Source organism: Trachemys scripta, chromosome 7 (assembly GCF_013100865.1).
Source record: "Trachemys scripta elegans isolate TJP31775 chromosome 7, CAS_Tse_1.0, whole genome shotgun sequence".
Taxonomy (NCBI): Eukaryota; Metazoa; Chordata; order Testudines; family Emydidae; genus Trachemys; species Trachemys scripta.
The window spans coordinates 120,617,310-120,645,112 of record NC_048304.1 but is presented as its reverse complement, the minus strand read 5'-3'; the positions used below and the strand labels follow the sequence as shown (position 1 = coordinate 120,645,112).

At 44.1% G+C, this 27,803-nt stretch overlaps 1 protein-coding gene across 1 annotated transcript in view; it reads left to right on the top strand.

Annotated features, from left to right (window-relative positions):
* Window positions 1-27,803, top strand: part of SORCS3 (sortilin related VPS10 domain containing receptor 3) — a 461,180-nt gene that overhangs the window by 142,899 nt on the left and 290,478 nt on the right. Inside the window, exon 2 of the mRNA XM_034776996.1 lies at window positions 8,244-8,311. Coding sequence (XP_034632887.1) covers window positions 8,244-8,311 — 68 coding nt within the window. The remainder of the gene's footprint in view (window positions 1-8,243; window positions 8,312-27,803) is intronic.

Genomic DNA, 27,803 nt, shown 5'->3' with positions numbered 1-27,803 from the left:
CGTTTGTTCTGCGTTTCAGAAACTGGAATTTCAAGCTACATTTTCCACCCAGAAGTCTCCATTGTTAGTGAAAAGACTCCCATTGGCTTCAGTGGGCTTTGGATCCGGCTCCAAGTACTTATTCCACTACTTGTTTGGCATTAAAAGGGATAAAACAAAATAACATGACTATTTTCCAACCAAAAAATGAAAAGCAGCCCAGGCCAAAGAGGATTAAAAGAGGGCCTTTTTCTTCAGTTCTTTTATTAGTTTTTGTTTTGATGACACATTTGACAGTTTCAGCAATTTGGTGATCACAGGGTCTCTTGAACATATTTAGCTATTGGGTCTGATCTCTAGACTCGTTTCTTTCATTTTCAGAGGTTTCTTTTGTCAGCCCTGCCTGAAGCCATGGACTGATTTTTTTTTTCTTACTTTTTTAAAACATGTCTATAGGACCAGATCCTCTGCGACTGTAGATTGGCTTGGTCCACTGGAGCCACGGTGATTTACACCAGGAAAGGAACTGGCCCCCAGATGTTATCAGTCCCTTTCGTTCTTCTGAAATGAAACACCTCAACCAATAGAGTTCTCAGATATCAGCTGATTTGAGTCGGCTCACCAAAGCCACTGAGCAAGGACTGGTTTGTGGTGAGAGCACCGGGCTGGTGTTTTGAGAGATTCAGTTTCTCTTTCCAGTTGTGCCCAGACTTGCTGTGTTCCTCTAAGCAAATTGTGACTTAATCTTTCTTCGCCTCATTTTTCCTCATCAGTAAAACAAGGCTATTTCTTGTCTTTAGTGCAAGCAATCAAACAGCCTGGGACTGCATCGGTCCATTTTCGTTGGCTCTCAGAAACACCAGCACTGGTCTCCCCTCAATTGCAGAAGATCAGTGGAGAGCACTGCCTATTGGCCCATGTTTTCATCAGCCCTTTGTGCTTACCCATCAGTGCAGCCGCTTTCATCAGAGTCCGGGAAATGCAAATGACAATAGTGGACAAGCTTTCCTCGCCTAGCATTGAGGGTAAAGGTTACAAATGTTATGGAAAATGAGTATTTAGCTTGGAAATGGAAAAAAATGTACCCCAGCATTTAAGAGTGTGAGAGGGAGAGCTCTCATTTTTCATAGCTAAAGCTATCCCTTCTCTCTCTCTCTTTTTAGAACAAGGCATTGCCTGCACAACACGCCTTCCTTTGCTCCTTATTAATTACACTCTGCAAATATGTGGACAGGGCTACTGATGAGCTATGTTAATCTCTCTGCTGATAAAGCCGATTGTTGAGGATAGGGATGAATTGCATGCTGTGGATCAAGGCTGACTTCTCCGCTTCGCTACCTAAAGTGATCCCACATCTCTCTCTAGTGAGGATGTCTCCTTGATACAGGAGAGTAACTGCCTTTGACTTGACACTTCTCAGTTGTTCTGAGGTTCTTTATCAAGCTACTGAAGGAATCAAATGCATTTACACTGTAATTCGTTGGAACCAAGGAGCATCTATGTGGGGGTATATGCAAAGCACTTCGCCAATTTAGAGGTGGCAAGATCTGGTGGAAGGTTTAATGAACTAAAGTAATTTTTCCTTCATAGTAAAATTTGATGGCCAGGAGAGGTTCTTACGCCCCTGAAGGTGCTCAGGGGCTCGTGAGCCCTTCCGTGATTTATGTTTTCAAGGATTCCTAATATTTCTTAAATACAATAGGAATTCCCCTGTGCTTGGTGTTTTCCATATGGGCCAAAACTGAGGCAGCTGTGGCAGATCTAGGTCCATTTCCAGGTTCTTTCTCTGTGGTTTTTTTTTTCCTTTTTGGTCAAAATAAAAGCTACCAGATCGACTAGTCTTGGAGACTGAAAGCCTCTATCTTGAGGAGAAGGTACATTATGCTTGCCAAGTATGCAGCAGTGCAAGCTACCTCATGCTGTCCCTGCTGTCCTCATGCTTTCACCCTGACCCAGAGGAGCCACCTCTAGTAAACAGAAGAGGATTACAGTCCCCATTGCTTGGCTTGTCTGTTGGGACTGTCAACAGAGGGGGCTGATTCTTAGGCCTGGTCTACACTTAAAAGTTAGGTTGACCTAGTTATGTCTCCCAGGACTGTGAAAAATTTTGTGACCTGAGCTCTGTAGTTAGGTCGACATCATCCCCACTGGAGATGCAGCTAGGTTGATGGAAGAATTCTTCCGTCAACCAAGCTATCACCTCTCAGAGAGGTAGATTAACTGCATTGATGGAAAAACTCTTTGGATCAGGAACTGTCCTTTTGTTCTGTGTTTGCACAACGGGGTCCTGGTCCATGACTGGGGCTACTAGATGCTACTGTTCTACAGATCATTAACAATAGTGGTAGGAGGTTTTGTGATGTGGGTGGTTGCTAGAGCAGGCTGGGAATTTTTTCTTCAAAAATGATTTTTCAACAGATAATGCAGTTTCTGGGAAAAATTGATTTTGCTGGATTTTTTTCAATTTTTCCATTAGGAACACCAAAATGAACTATTTCACTTCAGATCATTTAATTTTGAGTCAATTCGATGTTAAACGGCATTTTCACATGAGGTTGCATTGCCTCATGGGAATTGTAGTTTGGCTGTCTCGTGTCCCTGTTCTGTCCTATAGGCTGGGCTCCCTGGCTGGAGTACAATCTCCTATGATGCAATGTGGTTTCCCCTCTGAATGAGCTGCATGGTGCCTCATGGGAGTCATATGACTAGGGGGCATCATGGGAAATTACTTTTGCCACAGAGCGCATCCCCCAGGGGAGAATAGGGGCATCAAGTAAATGATCCGCAACACCCAGTTCAATAAACAGAAATGAAACCTTTCAATTCAGGCATATAAAAATTTTTCATTTTGATTGAAAATGCCAGAATGAAACGTCTCGCCATTTCCGACCCAATATTCCTTGGAGAATTGTGTTTGGTGAACCATTTTGCTATTTCAACTTTTCATCCAAAAAAATAATAATTTCAATATCAACACTTTGCGCAGGATGGAAATTCCCATTTTCGCTCAGCTCCAACACTTACCCGGTAGCGAATGGATTGAGTGTGCCAACTCCATCTTGCATAGGGCACCAAACATCCTTTGGTCACCGTGCTCTCCAGATGGGGAAGGATGGAGGCAGCCTGGTAACTGTGGGCTGCACCACCGTGCTGGAGACCCTGGTGGAAATTCTCTCTGTTGCCTTCTGCTTCTCAGGTTGTTGGGGACTGTTGACCCTGGTGTTGGGGTAGTACATGGAATCCCTCCCAAAGCAGGGTTGGAAATGCCTTGTTGCCAAACGGTAACTTTTCAGCTTGGAAAAGCAATGACTAAGGGGGGATGTGATAGAGGTCTCTAAAATCATGCTTGATTTCGAGAAAGTAAATAAGGAAGTATACTCCTTCTCCTAACACAAGAACTAGGGGTCACCAAATGAAATTAACAGGCATCAGGTTTAAAACAAACAAAAGGAAGTATTTTTTCACATAATGCAGTCAACCTGTGGAACTCCTTGCCAGAGGATGTTGTGAAGGCCAAGCCTATAACAGGGTTCAAAAAAAGCACTAGGTAAGTTCATGGAGGATAGGTCCATCAATGGCTATTAGCCAGGATAGGCAGGGATGGTGTCCCTAGCCTCTGTTTGCCAGAAGCTGGGAATGGGCGACAGGGGCTGGATCACTTGGTGGTTACCTGTTCTGTAAATTCCCTCTGGGGCACCTGGTAGTGGCCACTGTCAGAAGACAGGATACTGGGCTAGATGGACTTTTGGTCTGACCCGGTATGGCTGTTCTTATGGTAACTTTCCTGGCAAACAAGTAATTTCAGAAATGTGTTGTCCAACCCTCTTTGCCTAGGAGGGTGGTGGCTGTGCAAAGTCTTAAACAGGCCCTGAAGTCTCTTGTAGATAACTGCTAAGTACCGTGCCGTTTAAAAGCCTGTCTGAAAACAAACTTGTACCTTGGCTGTTTCTTTCAGTCTGTGATGTATGTCTTGGCTGTATATATGACATTGCTTTGGTAGTTACATTTGCTCCTTTAGTATCACAAGGCAGTGTCATGAAGAAAGGGACTTTCACAGCTTTATTCACAATGGTTTGTATGTTAAGACTCCCTGCGATCCTCCCTGGTTTTTAAACTCCCCAACCTATTGTACGTGTTACACATATTGACTCTGACTCTGAAATGGCTTGTTTCATAAGCGAGAGCTGCGTTTTGTGCTGGCAGGAGCCACTCCGTTTGCGGTCGTAATACGAGCGTGCCTTGAGCATTGTGTGTGTGTGTGTGTGTGTGCGCGTTTGTGATTTGTATGTGTGATATGTCGTAGGGACTCTATTGTATATCACTAATGCCTCAAGCAACTCGTGTTATTTTCTAGGACCCTATGTGAGGTTTAACTGCTAGGGGATGCTTACATTTCTGCTTTGCTCTCATTTTCAGCATGGTTTCCAGACAGTAAAGGCAGTAGTAGGGTTGGATTCTGGTTTGTTACGCTGGTGTCAATCCAGAATAGCTCCACCAAAGTTGATGGCTTTACTCCAGATTTAAACCAGGATGGCAGAGCTGGATTTAGCCCATTAGTGCATAGCCAGCATTGGCCTAGTATTTGCAAGTTTTGCTAATGATAAATTACATACTGTAAGGTACAATTACAATAAGCATAAAACCCAGCAAGAGCTGGGTAAGGAACCGAGTCCTTACAGAGAGAGTATGATCACAGCATCCATTTGAAATTACAGGGGAAATTAAATGGGCAGAATGTAATTACCCTGTTGGAATCTGTCCAGAATGCTTGGGCTCAATATATCTCATACATCTAAGATCTGATCCAGCTCCCATTGTCTTCAGTAGAAGCTGGATTGGGTTCCTAAATTGGAAAAAAAGTGCCATGTCACTATAAGAAAAATCAAACCTTCGAGTGGCTTTACGTCCCAGGAGAAAGATCGCCCTTCCAGTACCACAGCGCCCCCTAGCTCTGTGTGGGGAATTGCTTCAGGAGTCAGAGGGTAGAGCGCCATCTCCTGTGTGACTAATGGCACTGCCCATTAAGGGCTCTCATCTAAGTACCCGAGGTGCTGCTTCTCAGATCTGACAAGAGCATTGCCCCAGAGCAATAGGAAGCATTATAAAAATAAGCCACTCAAACCGGGGTATCCTTGAGAAAGTGGGAATCCAACCCCGTTGCATCCATCACCCAGCATGTAATGATGGATAGTGGGATGTTAATCAGGAAAGGCAAACTGTTGCAGCAGCCAGGTGACGGGGTCGCCATTTCTTGCTGATAGTTCCTCACCTTGTGCGGAAAGCTGTGTAGAAGCTTTTAATTTATAGCATGAAGGTATTTTTCTTATTTCCCTACTGCGTCACATTGATTTATGGAGTGACCTAACCTGACTCAAATCTGTCCAGCAACTGCTCCTTCACATTCCCTGCCAGAAGCTGCTTAACTTCTGTCGCCCCCCCCCACCTCTCCCCTTGAGTTCTACCCTGGAGGAAATAATGGAGCCAAACAAGAGCAAGAGAGAGCACAGTAACCACGGTATAAAGATGAATGAATGCTTGAAACAGACATCCCATCCATTAACCTAGGCAGAAGCATGTGCCCCAGGGTCTCTTATAGTTCCCATAGATCTCTTCCCTGTGATATGCTGTCAATAAGACGGTACTGCAACCTGGGGTTTGTGACAGTGATTAACACATTTGCACTTTTCCCTTCAGCCTTCAACTCCTTGCCCCAGGTGGCTGTTAAGCAGGGTCAGGCCAAATTAAGGGCCTGGCCCTGCAAATGCCATGGAGTGTAGTGCTTGCTACTGTGAGCAGAGCTGGGCAACATTTTTCCAATGAAAAGCCTTTTTATTAGGGGAAAAAATTGTCTCTTTTTTGAAAATGAAAATGCAAAAGGCTGACCGTTTCTCTGAATTTTGCTCGACATTTTATCTAGAATTTTTTTTTCATTTGCCAGAAACCTAAATATTTTCATTTTTTAAAAAATTGCCAAAAATATTTGAAAAGGGGCCTGTTTTGAGCCCTGGAAAATGTGGAAACAAGGGTGAGATTTCAAAATTTTGCAAAATTGGGGAAAAAAATCAGTAGGGCATGGGATCTACACTGTCACTTCAGCCAATCTGACATGTCACTCAGGGGAGTGAAAAAGCCCCCTCCCCTAAGCGACGCACATTTTGCGCTATCCACACAGGCACTTTATCGGTGGGAGATGCTCTCCCGCTGACATGGCTTCCACCTCTCATTAAGGTGGAGTAATTATGCCGATGGGAGCACTCTCTCCTGTCCGCACAGAGCGTCTTTACCAGCTGCGCTATAGCGGGACAGCTGTGCCGATGTAGCTCTGTACTGTAGACTTGCCCCTGAGGGGTCCCATTAACTTCAGTTGGATGAATCCCATGGTAACCATGTGTTAGGCCGCAAAGCCTAGATCTGTAAAGGTATTTAAGCATTGCTCTGCTCAGCTTTTCAACACCTACAAGACTTAGGAGCCTAAGACTTGGTCTACACTTAAAACTTAGGATGGCATAGCTATGCCACCCAGGTCTGTGAACATATCACACTCCTGAGACGTAGATAAGCCAGCATAAACCCCAGGGTAGAAGCCTCTGGTTGGTGGAAAAATTCTTCTGTCAACATGGCTACCATCTCTACCTGGACTATACAGCGTTGCCTTTTACATTAGTTAAGTGTTGCCATGGTGATCCAAGCAATGCCTAGATACCTTTCATAATCTGGTGTTGGCAGGAGTGTCCTATCTGTAGAGCTACGTGTGCAGGGAAAGAAGTGGGAGAAAGAGTAGTTATTGGCACTCTGTGAGTAATGTTATGTGGAGGTCTTATGGGAGCGGGGTGGGTAAACCTGGCATAATATCTCTAGGTGTGCTAAGGGGTTTGAGCTCACCAGCAACCCCGTTATACCTTTTAACTTCCAGCACAGCTGACCAAGGCTCTGATTCAGCCAGGTACTTAAGCATGTGCTTAACTTTAAGCATGCTTCTCTTCCAGAGAAGAGCAACAAAAATGATTAAAGGTCTAGAAAACATGACCTATGAGGGAAGATTGAAAAAATTGGGTTTGTTCAGTCTGGAGAAGAGAAGATTGAGAGGGGACATAACAGTTCTCAAGTACGTAAAAGGTTGTTACAAGGAGGGGGGAGAAAAATTGTTGTTCTTAACCTCTGAGGCTAGGATAAGAAGCAATGGGCTTAAATTGCAGCAAGGGAGGTTTAGGTTGGACATTAGGAAAAACTTCCTATCTGTCACTGGAGTAAATTGCCTAGGGAGGTTGTGGAATCTCCATCACCGGAGATTTTTAAGAGCAGGTTAGACAAACACCTGTCAGGGATGGTTGGATAATACTTAGTCCTGCCATGAGTGCAGGGGACTGGACTAGATGACCTCCCAAGGTCCCTTCCAGTCCTGTGATTCTATGCAAGTCCCATTGACTTTAATGGGACTTGCGTACTGACTATAAAAGGGAGTGAAACAAAATCTTAGCTTGAATTTTGGCATGTTCAAAATCTGAATCTGCATTTTGTGCTTTGAACATATGTCTGCTAAAGGTAAATAGTCCTGGAAATTGCTCGGGGTTATGGCCGTCCCATTTTCCCAATGGTTGGAATAAAGCCTTGGCTATGTTTCTTTTATGAATGGTTCAGGTAATGTTTCTTTACCTGAAATGCTGAAGTTTTGCCCATCATGGATTGTGAAGCCCTTTGTATGCAAGCAAGGCAAATTTTGACCCCAGTCCAGCCGTTTGATCCTAGTTGGGAGTGTGAACTCTTACGCCTTGGGAAAGTCTCATAAAAAATAATGGAGCTTAGCATGGGTGCGCAGACTGGTTCAGGGCCTGGGCATGAATCCTCTCTCCATTTATCTTCGCTGAGTCTGAGGACTTTCATTGTCAAGTGCTTTGGGGAATAAAGAGAGGAATAGTTGAGTGTGGTTTCTGGTTGGGCTACTTAGATAACAAGGCCCATCTCGTTCCATCCCTGACCTTGAATAACTACAACTGTAGAGAAGCCAGCTAACAATGTTAAAGGAATTCAAAGGAATTCCTGTTGGCATGTTTTATTTCAAATGCAAAACATCCCAAGGATTAAAATAAATGTTACTAGTTACATGGATGCATTGAGCTAATGATTTTCTTTTTACTTACCTGATCCTATAATACCCCAACTTTAATGGATAAATGCTAAGCTCTCCTTTGGGTGATTTCAGATGCATTATATACATAGTTACAAAATCTTAAAGGAAGATTCTTTTCTTTCTTTCTTCCCTGCAGGTGATTCTCATTCTAACAAAGCTCTACGACTTCAACTTGGGGAGCGTTACTGAAAGCTCGCTGTGGAGGTAAGTGGATTATAGAAATCACAGTGAATGGCAGGGAGCGGTTTGCTAGGCCTCATGTTATAGGGCTGCTGAAACCCAGAGAACCTGAACTGGTTGATCTGGGAAAGGTGGGGGAAATCAGAATAAGCTTGTGAGCAGCTGTGGTAAAACAGTCTTTGTTTGTGAGCTCACTAATTCTACGCCAGTAAGAGGTGGATGGACAGGTGGTGTTCCGGTTAAGATACCTGACTGGGACCTAAGAGATCTGGATGTCGGTCCTACCTCTGCCATATGTTTGCCGGGGGCCTTCACACACATGGCTGAACCTCAGTTACCCATCTGTTAAATGGGGACAATAATCCCCCCCCCCCTTTTTTTTTGGCTGCATTATCTTATTTAGATCACTAACTCTTCAGGGCAGGGATTGTCTCTTACTCTGCATGTGTACAGCGCCTAGCACAATGGGGGCTGATCTGAGCTAGGGACTCTAGGCACTGCTGTAATGCAAATAATAAAGATGCCCAGAAGAAAAGTCTGTTAGAGAGAGGACATTGGGGAATGACATTTAAAAAAAAAAAAGAAAAGAAAACCCAACTCAGACTAGTAAAACTTTGATGGCAGGCAGACTGGTCTTGGCTAAGTGAGAGAGCCCACTTAACTCCTGCATACTACAGCTGTTGTATTATTATTTGTCTTACCATCGGAGCCCTAGACATGGATCCGGGCCACACCGTGCTAGGAACTGTACAGACACAAAACGAAAAGGTGGTCCCTGACTCAACGAGCTTTCCCCTTGCATCCAATCCTATCCTGTATTTCTCATATAGCGGCCCAAATCCTGGACCCACGGATACTTACAGCAAAACTTCCACTGAGTCCATCAGGACTAGGATTTGGCTCAGGAATACTTGTTACAGCTGGAGAACTTTTATTTGCAAAGCATGTTTACAATACAAACCGCTAACTAACCATCCCAACCAATCCTCTGCCAGGCAGGTAGGTGGTATCACAATTCGGCACATAGGTGGAGGTGAGCAGAGGTGTGTCTGAAGTCACACACGGGAATCGGTATCCGAGCCGGAATTAGAATCAGGAGTTCCAGGCTCAAACTCACACCTCCCAGGTGTTGTTCCATTACTGACTTGGATACATTAGCCAATATACAGTGAGTTTACTGCCTTTGGTTGTGCTTTGTTTCTTCTATGGCCATTTAATGACCGTGTTTTATGCAAGCATTTGAATTCTCTTTTCTCAACAGATTCAAATTGCAGAGACTGGGCTACAATCCTGCTACGAAATTACAGGGGGATTTAAATAGGCACACAATATATTTCGGCTCATGGAACTACAACTTGGATGTTTTATATATATGCCATGTACAAATCGGTGTGGGTGAGTGGGTGTGTATGTGTCACACACAATTATAAGTGTGTGTTAATATATATACACACACACACAAACACACGCTTACAGACAGCATATAAATACGTGTGCCGTTTTTCAATGGTATACACCGTACAGGGCAAAAGAAATTTTCAAGGGCCGGGACTATGCTTCACTGTTATACCTAGTTTAGTGCGTTTATTGTTAACTTGCAACAAGAATTATTAATAACGTTACCAGTCAGTCCATGGTAACTCTCTGTTACTGGATGTGTCACTTCTGCGCAGACTCTGTTGCCCTTCTTCCCACCCAGCCTTTTTGACGTCTTTGTTCTCCTATTAACTTTAAAGTGACTTTTGCAAGATGGTTTCAGGAGCATTACCGGATGGGGGCTAACCGTGCGGCAGAGTCAGTTAATGCATTAGGAGTTAATTGTTCATAATAGCTCTTGAAACTTCTTGACTTGCCTGGCACTCTAAAGCCTAATTGCACTATACCATGGTAATCTGCAGATGTATAAATAATCATGAAACTAAGAGGGAACACAGCCGTTTTCACTTACCTCGTACTTTTCAGGGTCTTTAAGCCTTGAAAACTTTTGCCTTGCACCTAACAAGTACAAATGACACAGTAATTATACTTTAAGCATAATTACCACGCAATCTGCTCTGCATAAATAATGTAACGAGCCAGCAAATCCTGTCTTAATGCCAAGAAATTGCAGCCGCATTTGAGCTGTGTGAAAAGGTGATAGTGACATTCCTCTTGGCGAGTTTTTTTTTTTTTTTTTCAGAGAGGAAGGTGGGGATTAGCCATCAGCTCAAACTAAATGTTTCCAAGTAGGTCTTACAGCTCATAAAGAAGATATGCTAAAAACGTAGACTGCTTCGTGAAACCCATTTTAGTATTGTCCTGGACAGTCCATCTAGTTTGTGGCAGAGATTACAGAGGGGTTAAATTATGACATGGAGTGGGTTCTTGTGGCTAGATCAGGGTTGGGCAAACTTTTTGGCCCGAGGGCTACATCTGGGTATAGAAATTATATGACGAGCCATGAATGCTCACAAAATTGGGGTTGGAGTGAAGAAGGGGGGTGAGGGCTCTGTCTGGGGGTGTAGGCTCTAGGGTGGGGCCAGAAATAAGGAGTTCAGGGTGTGGGAGGGGGCTCCAGTCTGGGGGTTAGGGTGCAGGGGGCGGAAGGGGGTGAGGGTTCTGGCTGGAGGTGCGGGCTCTGGGGTGGGGCTGGAGATGAGGGATTTGGGTTGTAAGAGGATGCTCAAGTCTGGGACGAGGGGTTCGGAGGGCAGTAGGGGGATCAGGGATGGGGCAGGGGGTTGGGGCACAGGATGGGGTCAGGAGTGCAGGTGCCAGGCGGCGCTTACCTCAAGCAGCTCCTGGAAGCAGCGGCATGTCCCCCCCCTCCGGCTCCTACACGGAGGCGCGGCCAGGTGGTTCTGCACGCTGCCCCATCTGCAGGCACCACCCTGGAGCTCCCATTGGCCACAGTTCCCAGCCAATGGGAACTGTGGGGGAGGCGCTTGGGGCAGGGGCAGCGCGCTGAGCCCCTGGTTGTTCCTAAACATTGGAGCTGGTGGGGGGACATGCTGCTGCTTCCGGGAGCTGCGGCACTCGCGTGCAGAGCGGGTGTGGCCCCCGACCCCACTCAGCTCGAGGGGCAGATTAAATTGGCTGGCGGGCCGGATGTGGCCTGCAGGCCATAGTTTGCCCATCCCTGGGCTAGATCAAGGGATTAGGAGTCAGGACTCCTGGGTTCTGTTCCAAGTTCTGGTCAGGAGTGAACTCTAGTGGCTAGAGCAGTGGACGGAGTCAAGACTCCTGGATTCTAATCCCAGTTGATTTGCCTGATGATCTTGGGTAAGCCCCTGTGCCTCAGTTTTCTCATCTGAAAAATGCAGAATAAAAAGGTTTCATTAAGGCTTGTAGAGTGTTTTGAGTTCCTCTCATGGAAGGTGTTACAGAAATGCATAATCTTTATTAATAATGGCATATTCAGTAGTAAGAATAAGCTGAGAAATACTCACATACATCATGACTTCTGAGCTCCTATGAGTTTAAAATAATCATCACAAGAATGTACAGGGACTCCTGGATTTTTTTTCTGTTTTCTGGGGTTAAGGCATGTTCTTGCAACTACACAATAGTTCTGCTCTCCTAAACAATAGCACTTCTTGATCCTGGCTCTGAATAGTGGGTCGGTTTCCAGAAGCACTGTTATGGCAGACAGCAGTAAACCATGTACTAAACTCACCTTCAGAGGAGGTGAGAATAGGAAGCCATGCAATATTGTCTCCCAATATGGGCTTCATCCTTCATTCTTCATGCATCAGAAACTGCCACTGAATTCTCTCTTGGTCCTTGGGAGTCTAAAATGGGAGGCTGCTTTTAATGGAAAAACTGCACTTCAATAGAAACGCTATTCTAAACCCTGAATCTAAATACAAAGACAAGTAAATCAATAGGAAAATGTCCTGAGTGTAATTAAAAAAAAAAAAAAGAAGAAAGAATTAACAGTCCGTTTGGATGCTGCTCTGCTAACTGTCTGATGTCAGTTAAGTCAGAGTAAATGCTATTCAGCATTCAAATGAAGGAATGGAGGCATTGCTGAAGCCTTGTAAATGTTTTTATTTTTATATATAATTTTTCATTTTATTTTGGGAATATTGTGGTGTGGCTTTTTTTTTCTTGTTAAGTTTTATCCATTTTAGCAATGGAGAAGGGAGATGAAAGGGATCAGGTCAGGTCCTGGGAGGACACTGCTGGGGGTGGTGTGATGCTCCTCATTCACCCTGCAATGGCTGATCCTGTCCCACGAGGCCAGGCCCGGGCCCAGGCCCCTGCTCTAGTTGTTGTGATCTAGCACGTGGGGTTGCAACACCACTGAGCTTTGGCCTGGCTGCTTCCCCATCATGATGACATATGGGAGCGAGGCCAAATTTGAGTGAGTGGTACTGTGACCCTGTATGCCAGGTTACAATGCCACTAACTCAGATTTGGCCTGGTCATTCCTACCTCCTCCCCACATCATGACGGAGGGATGGCCAAACCTGAGCAACACTGTGCCCCTGTGTGCTAGGCTGTACCACCCAGAGTGAGGAACTGGGCCTAGCCGCGTGGGACAGAAGCCACCGGAGCTGCTGCTGCAGGGTGAGGGTTTTTTAAAATGTTGTTTTATACGTTATTTCTGGTTTTACGGTGTATTATATTGTATTTGTGAAAAACACAGGGCTCTTGGCCTTGCTTGTAACAGATTGGTCTAGGGGTCCCCTACTCCGATATCTGGTTCTCTGGCCAGTACCAGTTACTTCAGAGGAAGGTACAAGAAAACACCACCATGAACCCTAACCCTTTCAGGACTGGTCTACATTAGAAAATTAGATCGACGCAGCAATGTTGCTGAAGGGTGTGAAAAATCCACCCCCCGAGCAACACCGTTAAGCCAGCGAAGTCCCCGTGTAGATAGGCTAGGTCGATAGGAGAATTCTTCCTTTGACATAACCACTGCCTCTTGGAGAGGTGGATAACTTACGTTGAGAACCCCTCCCTTGGCATAGGTAGTATCCACACTGAAACATGACAGCAGCGTTTCAAGCACAGGCGCAGACTTTCTAAAGTGCTGGGGGGTGCTTGACTGCCAACTCTGCCCCCACTCCACCCCTTCCTCCAAGGCCCCACCCCTGCCTCTTCCTTCCCTGACTCCACCCCTGCCCTGCCTCTTCCCACTCCTCCCCTGAGCACGCCGCGTCCTCGCTCCTCTCCCCTCCCTTCCAGCCTCCTGCATGCCGCGAAACAGCTGATTGCGGTGGGCGGGAGGTGTGGGAAGGGAGAGGGAGGCGTTGATTTGTGGAGCCCACCGGTGGATGGGAGGCGCTGGGGTGTTGGGGGGGAGCTGATAGGGGGGCTGCCGGTGGGTGCTCAGCACCCACCATTTTTTTTCCTCAGGGGTGCTCCAGCCCCAGAGCACCCACGCAGTTGGCGCCTATAATTTCAAGTGTGGCCAACCACTAAGTTAGTGGTTGGCTGATGTCCTGAAGCCTGGGGGTTTCTATCACTTACAGGCCATGAGCTAGGGGTGTGATTCCCCTGCCTGTGTATACATACTCGCCCTAGCTCTCCTTGAGCTAGCATGAATATAAATACTAGTGTAGCCATGGTAGTGTCAGCTACCATGGCTACACTGCTACGTATAGTCATGCTAGCTCAAGGAAAGTTAGCATGAGTAAGTGTTCATGAGCTGGAGAATCACACCCTACCTTATAATGCAGACATAGCCATAGATGCAAATGGAGAAGTTCTTATTATCTAGATAAACCGAGTGGTTTAAAAAAAAAATTCTGTGAAAACTGTATTTTGCCAAATCTTTTTCTTTCTTTCTTTCTTTCTTTCTTTCTTTTCTTTTTATAACCATATGTTCTCTGGTGGGCGAAAAACAGTTTTGCTTTCCATTGACTTTTTTTTATTGGGCTTTTTTTTCCATAAAAAAACTCAAAAAATGTAATCCAAAAAACTTATTCTGAAATGCTGCTGTAGAACCTCATGCTCCCATTCTCCTTTATGGGCCAGGCTGCTAGTTAGACTTCAGCTCCCATGATGCACTGTAGCCATGCCACTGCCAGGATGCACCACCTCCCCTTGGTAGAAGAGGAAACAGTGGTGATGGGAGATGGAGTCCAATCAGGGAGCCTGGCCCATAGAGGAGTATGGAAGCATGAGGTGCTTGAACTACAACACCCATGGAGCATTGCAGCTACTTTTCATAATCAAAATATTTTGGTTTCCTGTTTCTCTTTCGAAATTTGGACTTTTCTGTTGAGGGTAGGGAGAATCTGACTACAGGTCTGTCGTATCTTAGGCGCATTTAACATGCGCGATTTCAGCTTTACGCGGTCAGCAAAAAAAAAAAGAGAGAAAAATAACAATTTAAATACTGTTTCTGTAGTGCGGGTGATTCTGCCTGCCATTACACTCAATGTAATTTTGACTATATGCAATTTTCGCTTTAGACGCTGACTGCGGAACGTAACCCCAGCATAAGATGAGACAGACCTGTAGTGGTTGATTTATATCTTTAAGCCTGGTGGTTCATAGCACTTCACTTCTAGTTTTTTCCCCCATCTAGTACAAAAGGGGAAGTTCAGATTATCTACATGAATGTCTCTCTTTTTTTGTTAATCTTGGCCTTAGATATATCCACAGGTTAACTATGTATTATGGAAAAAAGAAATCCTTTCATCAGTTTAAAGTCTGTTGCCTTTGTTTCACAGCATATACCCTTGTTCTTGTATTGAGAGATTGGGTAAACAGGCGCACCTGATTCCATTAGTTATATTCTATAACTCTATCATGACCCTTTTTTTTATTTGTCTCCTCTCTCAACTAAACACTCCCAATCTTTCTCGTTCTTCTTTATATAGAAGCTTCTAATCTTCTAGCCACATTAATTGCTCATTTATGGTCCTTTTCTGTTTCTGCTAGACTATTTTTGAGATAGGGTGACTAGAAGTGAACATAACATTCCAGATGAGGGTGTACCATGGCCATGATAATATTTTCAGTATTTTCTATCCCATTCTTTATACAGCCTCCCTTTTTTTTTGTCTACCGCTATGGATTGAACAGATATTTCTATTGAGCTTGCTATAATATCAGCCATGTCTCTTTTTCTGAATTGTTACTTAATGTAGAACCTAGGAGTTATTTGTACTGTGGTAGACAAAAAGTTTACAATCCAAATATAAGACAAGAGACATCAGTGTGACACAAGAACAGAGAACAGACATGGGAATCACAAGGTAGCATTGAGATATTTATGATCGGCATGATAAGCAGTGACCACAACCCCCTGGCTTTATTAAGCAAGAGGGAGTCGCTCAGATTATTCCTTCCAATGTGCATGACTTTGCATATGTCAAAACTGAATTTCATCTGCTATCGTGTTGCCTGTTACTTAGCTTGTTTAGGTCCTCCTGGAGTTCTTCACATCCTTCTTTGGTCATGATTAATATAAATAATGTTGTCCCTTTGGCCCATGTAGTTAGCTTGTATTTTGGGCTTTGTAGAGTTATTTCCATTAGGAGGAGAAATTGATGATACAAGTTGGGTATATTCTTTGGTATAACCTTGTTTGTTTACAAAAAAAGTCCACAAAATGCTGTTTCCATGAACACATTAGAAACAAACAGCAGCTTTCTTGCTCAGAAATCCTCACGTCTACATAAGAATGGCCATACTGGGTCAGACCAATGGTCCATCTAGCCCAGTATCCTATCTTCCGACAGTGGCTGGTGCCAGATGCTTCAGGGGGAGTGAGCAGAACAAGGCAATTAATCCAGTAATCCATCCCCTGTCATCCTGTCCCAGTTTCACACAGTCAGAGGTTTAGGAACACCCAGAGCATAGAGGTGCATCCCTGACCATCTTGGCTAATAGCTATTGATGGACCTATCCTCCATGAACTCATTTAATTCTTTTTTGAACCCAGTTATACTTTTGGCCTTCGCAGCATTCCCTAGCAGGTGACTACATGGAGATCTACAGGTGACTACATTGGGTGAAGTACTTCCTTTTGTTTGTTTTTAAACCTGCTACCCATTAATTATATTGGGTAACCCCTGGTTCTTGTGTTCCATGAAGGGGTAAATAACATTTCCTTATTCACTTTCTCCACACCATTTTTGATTTTATTGACTTCAATCATACCCCCTTCAGTCATCTCTTTTCCAAGCTGAACAGACTTAGGGCAGGTCTTCACTACGGGGGGGGTGTCAATTTAAGATACGCAAATTCAGCTACGTGAATAGCGTAGCTGAATTCGACGTATCGGAGCCGACTTACCCCGCTGTGAGGACGGCGGCAAAATCGACCTCCGCGACTCCCTGTCGACGGCGCTTACTCCCACCTCCGCTGGTGGAGTAAGAGCGTCGATTCAGGGATCGATTGTCGCATCCCGACGAGACACGATAATTCGATCCCCGAGAGATCGATTTCTACCCGCTGATTCAGGCCTAGCCTTAGTCTTTTTAATCCCTCTTCATATGGAAGCTATTCCATACCCCCTAATAATTTTGGTTGCCCTTCTCTGTATTTTTTCCAATTCTAATGTATCTTTTATTGATATGGGGTGACCAGAACTGTGCACAATATTCAAGGTGTGGGCATACCATGGATATATACAGTGGCATTATGATGTTTTCTGTCTTGTTATCTATCCCTTTCCTAATGGTTCCTAACATTCTGTTTAGCATGTTTGACTTCTGCTGCATATTGAGCGGGTGTTTTCAGAGAACTATCTACTACCTCTTTCCTGAGTGGTATCCGCTAATTTAGACCCCATCGTTTTGTATGTGTAGTGGGTATTATGTTTTCTAAGGTGCATTAGTTGCACTTATCAACATTGAATCTCATCTGCCATTTTTTTTTTTTTTTTTTTTTTGCCCAGTCACCCAGTTTTGTGAGATCCCTTTGTAACTCTTTGCAGTCTGCTTTGGACTTAGAGTGTCTACCACTCTGGTGAGCTTTGTGCCCAAGAAGCCCTGTCTGTCTGCTTATTCTCAGGGTCATGCTGACAACTGGTTCTCCAGGCTTTCTGTCCCTTAATGCACAAAGGCTAATTTAAAAGTAGGGTCGTCATAGCTACATGGTCATAGGAGTGAAAAACCCACATCCATGCCTGACACAGCTATGCTGACCTAATCCCCCTGTGTGGATGCTGCAGTGTTGATGGAAGAATGTAGGTGTAGGCCGTGTCTACACTACCAGGTTATGCCAGCATAGCTATGGCAATGTAACTATACTAGTATAGTCTCCATAGTCTAGAGAAGCCTACAGGCTATAAAACCAATAAACAGGAAACATTCAGCCCTCCTGGCTTAGCTCTGACCTGCCAAGCCTCTTGGGCAGTTCTTCCATTGTTTGTATTTCTTTTTACCATAGCAAGGGGCTTAACTAGGGTGACCAGACATCCCGTTAAAATCGGGACTGTGCCGATATTTAGGTGTTTGTCCCGATATTTCGCTCCACCATTGTTGTTTTTTCTCCGCCGGCGGACCCCCCCCCCATGTGTCCCGATATTTTCTTCCTCTCATCTGGTCACCGTAGGCTTAACTGTTCCTTCCATTGAGTCTAAAAGAGAGCGCACGGCACATTCATTGGTTTTTAGCAAGATCTGTGATTGTCTTTGACTCATAGGGGTCTCCCGGTGAATGGCAGCCATTAGGTCCTTTCAGAATAAGAGTAATTTTGTTTCTTCTGCAAATGTTGCCATCTCACTGCTCACACCCTTTTCCAGATCATTAATAAATACACTAAACACACAGTTTGATTTCAGTAGGACTGCTTGCAAGGGGTCCTAAAGCGAGCTGGCACATTGGGAATAAGAGTCCAGGGATTGCCACCTAATCCCTGGATTTTCATCCCTATTATCTGGGAGGTAGATTAAACTTGACCCAGGTGAGGCTGAGCCCCCAGCTCCCTTAAAGGGCCAGCTGTCCTTGTGGCAGTAAGGTGCTACGTAGCTCGTGTAACGATGGCAGAATTGGGCCTTAATATAAACTGCGGAAAAAGATGGATCTTAATCTCTCTCCCTCTTTTGAACTATGAAGTATAGCACATAAAGCTTACATATTTCTGACTACAATATTTCAGTTTTGCTTTAATTTGCTGTATTGAAATGAAACTTGTGGACTGCAGTCATGACAAGATTATAACGCCAGGGGATGTAATGTGTTATACTTTTTTATTATCAAACTCATAATATATATTACGTTGCCACTTTCCAACACACATTGTCTTCCAGAGGATTATATTCACGCCTCAAATAATGCGGCTTCATCCATGTTTAAGAACGATGAACTCAGACTGGAACAGATGCAGAAAAGCGCCACTAGGATGATCAGCGGACTGGAGAGCCTACCGCACAAGAGGAGGTTTAAGGAGCTTGGCTTGTTTAGCCTAACAGAACAATGGATGAAGGGAGATATGGTTTCTCTCTATAAATATTTCAGTGGGATAAATACCAGGGAGGGAGAAGAGATATTTAAGTTAAGGGTCAACGTTGGCACCAGAGCAAATGGATATAAATTAGCCATCGATACATCTAGGCTTGAAATTAAATTAACAATCAGAGGAACGAAGTTGTGGAACAGCGCTCCAAAGGGAGTAGTGGGGGCAAAAAACCTAACTTGTTTTAAGACTGAGCTTGATTAGTTTATGGGGGGGATGGTATGATGAAATTTCCTACAATGGCATATGGCCCATCCGTGACTCTGTTATCAAATATCTCCAACAGCCGGAGATGGAAAACTAGATGGAGAGGGTTTTGAATGACTTCAGAGAATTTTCCATGGCGTCTTGCTGGTGGGTCTCATCCACATGCTCAGGGTCTAACTCATCGCCATATTTGGGATCAGAAGGAATTTTCCCCAGGTCAGACTGGCAGGGACCCTAGAATTTTTTTTGCCTTCCTCTGCAGCATGGGGCATGGGTCACTTGCTGGTTTGAATTAGAGTAAATGGTGGCTTCTCTGTAACTTGCAGTTTTAAATCAAGATTTGAGGACTTTAGTAACTCAGCCAAAAGTTAGGGGCCTAGTACAAGAGTGAGGGTCTATGGCCTGCAATGTGCAGGAGGTCAGACTAGATGATCATGATGGTCCCTTCTGGTTTTAAAGTCTATGAGTTGCCTTCTGGTAGCCAGCTCATCAAAGAGTTCTAATACTGCTACTAGCCAACTGGGGTCCTCTTGTAGTTCTAGTAGTTCAAAACCTGGTTTTGGAACAAAGCGTCAAGTTCTATTCCCCATACTACATGTGGGCAGTTTTTAGGTGATGACCGTTAGCATCTGTGTTTATTCGACCATGGATTTGTTACAGTATGCATCAGAAATTTGATTCCTCGTCAAGAAGATGGAGCAGAAGGGGACAGCTGCACCAGCAAAGATTGGAGAGATGGGTGCTGAGTATCGCACTAGGGAATAGACGAGCTGGGTGAAAGCTGTAACCAAGAGGATGGGCATTTGGAGGACTGTGAGGACTTGATCACTGTTGTCTCCCTTCAAAGCCCCCATCACCTTTCTACACCGTAGTGCTAATCTCTCACATCTGGGTAAAGATTGCATACTTGTAAAGTAATTTGACTCTCAGCTTCTTCTGAGATCTCTCTTTCCTCATCCGACTGGCTATCTTTGGCTGAGAGCTATTGACCCAAGAAGTGTAGTGCTATATCTTATGAGTCCACAGGCTTATGCCAGAGCAAAGATCTATTAGACCACCCAATCCATCTCCTTGTCATGGTTCTATACAAGACAATTTATCATGCTTTCGCCAGTCTAGTTTGAGTCTCAAGAGATGGAAGTTCTACCACTTTTCTAGGCAGACTATGCCACAGGCTACATAGCACATCCCACTCTCCTGGCATTCAGCCTCAATATTTCTTTTCTCCATTTTGTACTATTACTCCTACTTACAACATACCCCCTGTTATGTGCCATGTCAAATATTTCCTCTACCTCCTTGGTGTTAACATCTGGGAAGCTTTGAAGGATGTACTCCTACCCCACTTTGTATCCCCATCTTCTACCCATGATGCATGTATTTAGCTCTTTTGCTGTTTCCTTGTAAGTCAATGCTATGGAAAAATCCTATCATACGTAAAGTCATGCTTTATATTAAGGTTCTGTTTATAAAGGGTTAATAAGTGATGAATAGATGTTTTACTAAATGGTTAATCGATTATGATAGAGTCCAACAAGTCAATAGGTTGCTTATAACTATCCATAACATATACCAGTCCTGTCTATAACATGCTTATAATAGCTATGAATCATTTATTAACCCTTTGTATGATGCGTATAAATGGAACCTTAATATAAAGTATGACCAAATTTAATAGGAAACCTTTCTATGGGTTTTTGGAACCATCCTATTGAATGTAATAGGGAATTCTATTGCTACTGTAAAATTCTAAAGGATGGTTAAAAATGTCTATAGAAAAGTAGCATGGGCTAGTGGATAGATCATTCATTCAGCTAGGAGCCAGGAAACCTGGATTCTATTCCCAGCTCTGCCACTGCTGTCACTTGGGAAAGTCAGTTTCTTCCTGCATGCCTCTGTTTCCCTCCCACCGTTCATCTGTCTTGCCCATTTAGTCTGCATACTTTTGGGGGCAGGGCCCAGCTCAGACTATTTTTGCGTACAGCATCTAGCACAAGGGGGCCCAATTTTGTGTTGGGGCCTCTAGAGCAATGCTTCTCAAAGCCGGTCTGCCGCTTGTGCAGGGAAAGCCCTTGGCGGGCCGGGCTGGTTTGTTTACCTGCCGCGTCCGCAGGTTCGGCCAATCGCGGCTCCCACTGGCCGTGGTTCACTGTTACAGGCCAATGGGGGCTGTGGGAAATGGCGCGGGCCGAGGGATGTGCTGGCCGCCCTTCCCGCAACCCCAATTGGCCTGGAGCGGCGAACCATGACCAATGGGAGCTGCGATCGGCCGAACCTGCAGACGTGGCAGGTAAACAAACCGGCCCGGCCCGCCAGGGGCTTTCCCTGCACAAGCGGCAGACCGGCTTTGAGAAGCACTGCTCTAGAGGCCCCAACACAAAATTGGGCCCCCTTGTGCTAGATGCTGTACGCAAAAATAGTCTGCACAAGCGGCAGACCGGCTTTGAGAAGCATTGCTCTAGATAATACTGACATACAAGTAATAGTAATAAAAATTGCATTTTCGGTTGTATTCTCTAAGATTAAGAAAGATTTCTATGGAAGTCTATTGGTTCCCGCCCTATGACATTCTGTAAGGGAACAGGCAGGCTCACACCGACCCTCTCTGGAGCTTCCTTCTTTCAGCAAGCAATAAGGCTAATGTTGTGTCACGGCTGGATGGAGGGGCACAATGACACAGTGCAAACTCAGCAGTTGTTTTATCACTCAAGAAAAGGTGACCCAGTGGACATGCTAATTAGATCATTCCCAGCTGCATGTTGTAAAATGCTGGCGCACAGACCCACGTTCCAGCACTGGCCTCCTTCCTCTGTTAGGCTGCCTCAGCCGTCCTGTTCCAGGAAACTTGTTTGTCTTCCGCAAGTCAGGCTGCCGGCTGGTCCATTTGTTTTGTCGCCTAATTGTTCTATCAATGACCTTTCCACGGGATGGTGGTTTTATAAAACATGGACCTTTTGGATTTATTAATATTTTGTTTGCCAAGAAAGCCCCGAGACTAATTGCCGAGACTTCCCAGAAGATATTAGTTTACAAATTTTAATGACACTCATGATTTATTAATGTGCTTCCCTTTGCATCTGCTCATCTCTATTCCTTGGTGGAATTCCTGCTGAATCCAAGCGAATTAATAAAAACAAAACTGCGTATTGTAATGGCATTTTAGCTAGGTTGTTAATTAAAAGCTTTCCGCTCCTATTCACTCTGCTTTTTTTCATATCTGTTAGTCTCTGGTGGGTCTGGGCTGAAAGCAAGTTCTGCATCAGCCTCTCAATATAGTAAGGGTATGTGTGGTGGGTTCCCCGGGGTGCAACCTGGAACTGGGATACCGCTGACATATTAACCTGGGCTCCCTCTCACACTGTGATGCTGTGACAAGCTGCAAATCCCTCCGTGTCCTGCGCTCACACAGCCATCCACGGGCAGGGACACACCCAGCTGATTACATGAATGCTTTCGCCAGCCACGCATGAACCAACGATAGAGAGGCTGCAGCAATTCCCCCCACTTCCCCAGCCTAGAACGCCAGAGCTGTTCCATCTTGCTCTGGTCAGAACCCTCACCAGAGTAAGTTTATCGCCCAGTCCAACCCTCCCTCAATGTGGAGAGCACATGCACCACCCCTTGTTCCTGAGCAGATGTCCCTTGCACTTCAAGCAACACATTGCTTTAGGTTAAAAACTATATAACAGATTTATTAACTGCAGAAAGATAGATTTTAAGTATTAAGCGTATAGATCAAAGTTGGTTACCTAAGAAATAAAAAGTAAAATCGCAGTCTGAGTTCCACAGACTAGACAGGATGTGGATTAAGAGGCGTCTCCCCCTGCCAGACAATACAGGCAGGTCACAGATCTTCCATACATAAGCTAGAAATCCCTTCCGCCTGGGACCACCTCCCCAGTTCAGTCTTTGTCCTCTGGACGTGCTTCCAGGTGTTGAGTTATGAAGGGAATGAGGCCAAATGATGATGTCACTTCCCTCTTTAATAGCCTCTTTCAGTTTGCTAGAAAGATCTTTTGCTGTGATGTGAGCCAAACAGTCTCCATTGTGTATGTGCTCTCTCTGAGAGGTTTCCATTGTATATGGTTCCTGGGGTGATCCTTGTGAGTGTGTGTATATTCCCCTTAATGGGCCATCAATGCTGTCTGGCCTCTCCATTGTTGTACCTGAAATGCTTGTTGTGGGTGTTTCCAACTTCACAACATATTTCAGTAACACGCATGTAGCAATTTAGAAATTCAGCTATATTTATTTTAGAAGGTTCAAAACACCCACAAATGAAACAAAAAAATGGAAAAAATTCACTTTGCATCAAAATACACCCCAAAGTGAAATGAAACAAAAGCCTGAAAAAGTTCATTTTTGTTTTGATTTTTTTCCCTTTCATGTTGGGATTATTTGGATCCTAAATTAATTTGTTTTTTGATTATTCATTTGGTGGAAAAAAAACTGGAAAAAAAAATCAGTTTGGTTTGAAACTAATCAATTTCCCCCCCCCCCACCTACTCCCCCAGATGTAGTGAGTTGGGGGCAGAACTGGAAAATCAGTTATTCACTCAGCTATATTTTAAAGGTCCAGAATGGCATTGTTATCCCTGTTTTACAGCTAGGAAAGCGGAAGGCCAGAGCTTTTAAACCATGCTATGAAATGTGCTATATTTAATGCCATGTTCTGTATTTGTTAATCGACTCTAGCATAGGTGCTCTTGGTTATAACTTCACAACTCCCAAAGAGGTCACGGAGAGCCCCTGGTGGCTATCTAAATTTCGACTTGGTCCCCAGAACTTCCCAACATTTTGGCAAAAGATGGTGTATTTTGAGGCATCCCATCCCCTCTGAATTTCCCTTGCCAGATATCTCAGGTACAGCATGTGTGTAGTGCTTTGTCTGCTTGTTTCTGAAAAGAAGCAGCAAGATGGCATTCAGAAGGGAATTTGCAGCCAAGAACCTGCTGTTGCAGATCCTTTGGGTGTTGCTACTGTTGCTGTTTCAGCAGAGCTGCATCTGCATCTGTTCTAGGAATTGGCTAGCCCATCTCTCTTTTTTTTTAATCCTTTGGAACGGTAATTCCATTGCTGCCTTTAGAGCGCTCTGCTTCGAGTTGTCTCATCTTACCCGATAATTAGAGCTGAATAGAGACTGCAAAACTTTCTGCAAATAGACACATTTCAAGATGAATTTGTTTTGACCATGCTGATGTCCTTTGTGTGCAGTGGAGTTTCACCAGCATTAGTGTTTGCAGAGAGTGCATGGCAAAGGTGTATGGACAAGTATCCGAGGGGTAGCCGTGTTCGTCTGAATCTGTAAAAAGCAACAGAGGGTCCTGTGGCACCTTTGAGACTAACAGAAGTATTGGGAGCATAAGCTTTCGTGGGTAAGAAGTTAGTCTCAAAGGTGCCCCAGGACCCTCTGTTGCTATGTACAAGTAGTTATGCAAATCCCATGTTAAATTCACATACACAAATGTCCCGGAAGGGAGTGCCTGTAGAGTGTAAATAATGTGACTTATCTGAACAATCCCAACTAAAGACAGCTTGATCACGTGAATCTTTAGTTACTGGAGCCACATCTGGGGTGGAAAGTGACTTCGTAACAGCACACAGCAATGCTGTGCAACTTAGAATGGGGAGTAAAGAAGAATTCCTTGGAGGAAAAATATTGTATCCAACTGAAACAGCAAGAGGAATTTAGAGAGGCAGAATAAATGCATGTTCTCAGAAAGCATTTATGCATGGACTGGTAGAACTGTTGTGTATAAATGCATCACAAACTTGTGGTTACATATGTACAGATACCACAGTTGTCTGAATACAGGAGTGTCACGTGTAATGGAGCTATGGCAGTAACTCCATTAGGGGTGTGTAAGTAGCATGTTCTTATCCTCACTTGGCTCAGCCACTGGAAAGATGTAGGTTATGCTGATGGGCAGGGGAAAGTACTTTGAAGAGTTTGCATCTACGGTGCCCTGTCCTTCGGTTTGAGGTACACACCCACACTTGGTCAAGTCAGTCCGTACTTGAGGAGCGTTCCTGAATTTCTCACTGGCTGTAAGCTCTCACATAGCAGCATCTGCAAATAACACTTTCTGCCATCTCTGGTCAGACAGGCGACTCCATCCCATCCTCATGGATGATGACCTGGTCTTGGTTATACGTATTTTGGTAACCTCCCATTTGGCTTATAACAATGCAGCATCCATGGCCATGAAGCCATCAGCTCTTGGGGAAACTCTAGTTAGTACACAACACTAGCATTTCTCCTCAGCAGCACAGGCTACTGGCAACACATCATACCTTGTCTACTCCCACCGCTGGCTTCCCATAGGATATTGAGTCATGGAAAAGGCCTCTGTCCTTATCTTCAAGGGGCTTAATAGTCTGCACTGATGGTATCTTAAAGGAGTCTAAAGGACTGGTATGAGGACTGTGATCAACAGTTCTGCTCCTCAGGCATAATGGAGCTGTTTACTGGAAGGCTAAAGCTCGTCTGTGCAGGAGACAGAGCTTTCTCTGAGGCTGGGCTGAGACACTGGAACAAACTCCCCCAGGAACTCAGGAGTCATCCCAAAACCCAGTACCTTCCACTCAAAGTGCACTTCCTGACTCTTCCTTCTCTAATATAGATATACACTGGGTACATAAACAAACCCTTACCACAACGAAACGCTGCTGAGAACACACTGCTTCCCCTGGGAAAAGGCTCAAAGGCGGAGAATTAGCCACACCTGACCGAGATCAGTCATGTTGCTCAGTGTACAACTGGGAGCCTCTCAGATGCTATGGTAATGAGAGTGGTACACAAAGTTCTATAGCCTAGAATAGACCACACACGCTAGGCCAGTATAGTGGAGACAGATTTGTAAATAACACTGCTCTTTAAAAATATGTTATTGCATTTCCTCATGTGGCTTCTTATCTGTCTGGTTTGGTTACTCTATCTGGGCAGGGTTTTCTTCTGACACCCATCACCAGACTGTATGTGCAAATAGACCAAGACTCTATATACTACCTAGGGCACCAAATACCATGGCAACAAGCCCTAAATTCCATGGCCGTGTTAAACTTAATTCTACGGTGTCCATTTTAAGGACCAAATGCGTCGCTGTACACAGAAGTCTTCCAGGAGGTACATCAACTCCTCTAGATGTTGACCTAATTTTACAAAAGGCTACATAAAAAGCACTAGCGAAGTCAGTGCAAGCTAAAATTTCATATAGACAATGACTTGTTTATACTGCTCTATATACTATACACTGAAACGTAAGTACAATGTTATATTCCAATTGATTTATTTTATAATTCTATGGTAACCGTGAGAAAGTCAGCAATTTTTCAGTAATAATGCGCTGTGACACTTTTAAAAATGTTTGTCTGATTTTGTAAGCAATAAGTTAAGTGAGGTGAAAGTTGGGGATACGCAAGACAAATCAGACTCCTGAAAGGGGGACAGTAGTCTGGAAAGGTTGAGAGCCACTGCCAGCCGCATCAAACTGTTCAACTTATGGTGTCCGTTAGGAAGATGTCCAATCGTGATTTAAAGACTGAATGATAGAGAATATCCTGTGTCCCATGGTAATCTGTTCCAGTGGTTAATTATCTTCACTCACTCATCATAAAATAGCCTTCTTTCTCATCCTTCTATCCCCTCACAAACACATACCTATATGGCTTGTTGCTGGAAATGAGAATTGACATAAAATTCATGAACCAGGATTAGGGTAATAAAATTAATGCCAATCAACAGGGGGTTATGAAAAATGGATCTTGTCAACCTCCTTGATATCTATTTTTTTAATGAGATTACAAGTCTTGTTGATAAACTGCTTCATAGTTTCACAGAGTTTAGGGAGAGAAGGAACCATTAGATCATCTAGTATAACACAGGCCATTAAATTTCACCCAGATACCTTTGTATTGAGATAAATTAAAGCAGTTCAATCCTCAGGAGTCTAAACTTTTATGTGCCACAAGCAGATAATGGGAGAGACTGAGATGATCAGAGTCTGGAGCCCCTGCAATGGTAGGTAATTGATTAGATATGTCTGGATGGTCCCAGAAGGCCATCTACACCCCATGCTGCAGAGGAAGGAGGAGGGTCCTGCTAATCTGACCTGGGGAAAATTCCGCCCTAACCCAAAATCCGGTCTCAGTATGATATACCTCAACTTCTGTAACACATTTGACTTGGTATCACACAACATATTGCTTAAGAAACTAGACATATATAAATTCAACATGCCACATATTAAATATTATATAAATTAAAAACTGCCTGTTAGGATTTTAACCACCTAGAAATGACATAGCTAGATTTTAATAGCGGGGAATCTAAGAAGATCTTTTAATGTTAATGCATGGGGCTCTGAAATCCAGTACAAATACAATTCAAGGCCTTATTGTGTATAGTGGGCACCCTAAAATGTATTACAGAAGTAAATAAAACAGTTACAAAGCTAAAATGAAATATAATAGCAGTGGAAGAGACATTAAGACGTACAGGCAAAGGGAAAAGGGAGCCGTGTTCAGAACTAATCAGTATGGTGGGGAGATCCAAGCACAATGTTCCAGACAATAGGGGGAGCAGAGAAGAAGGATCTTATGCCAAAAATTGGCCTTAAGCATGCATTTAAAATGCGGCATTTTGGTTCTTGGCTTATAAAGCTGCTCACTTTCCTCTTGCCAGGTCCCTGCACTCCCAGAAAAAACAACCGACTCCTACTCTGAAACCTATATAAATCTATTACTCTCGGCAGCTTTCAGACTCCCAGTTCATGCAAATGTTGAGAGGCAAACACATGAGGTTTGCGACTTTTGATCCTGTTCCCACTGATGACAATAGAATTTTTGCCATTAACTTCAGTGGGGCAGGATTAGGCAATGAAGGAGGGAGGCAGGATGTTTTGGT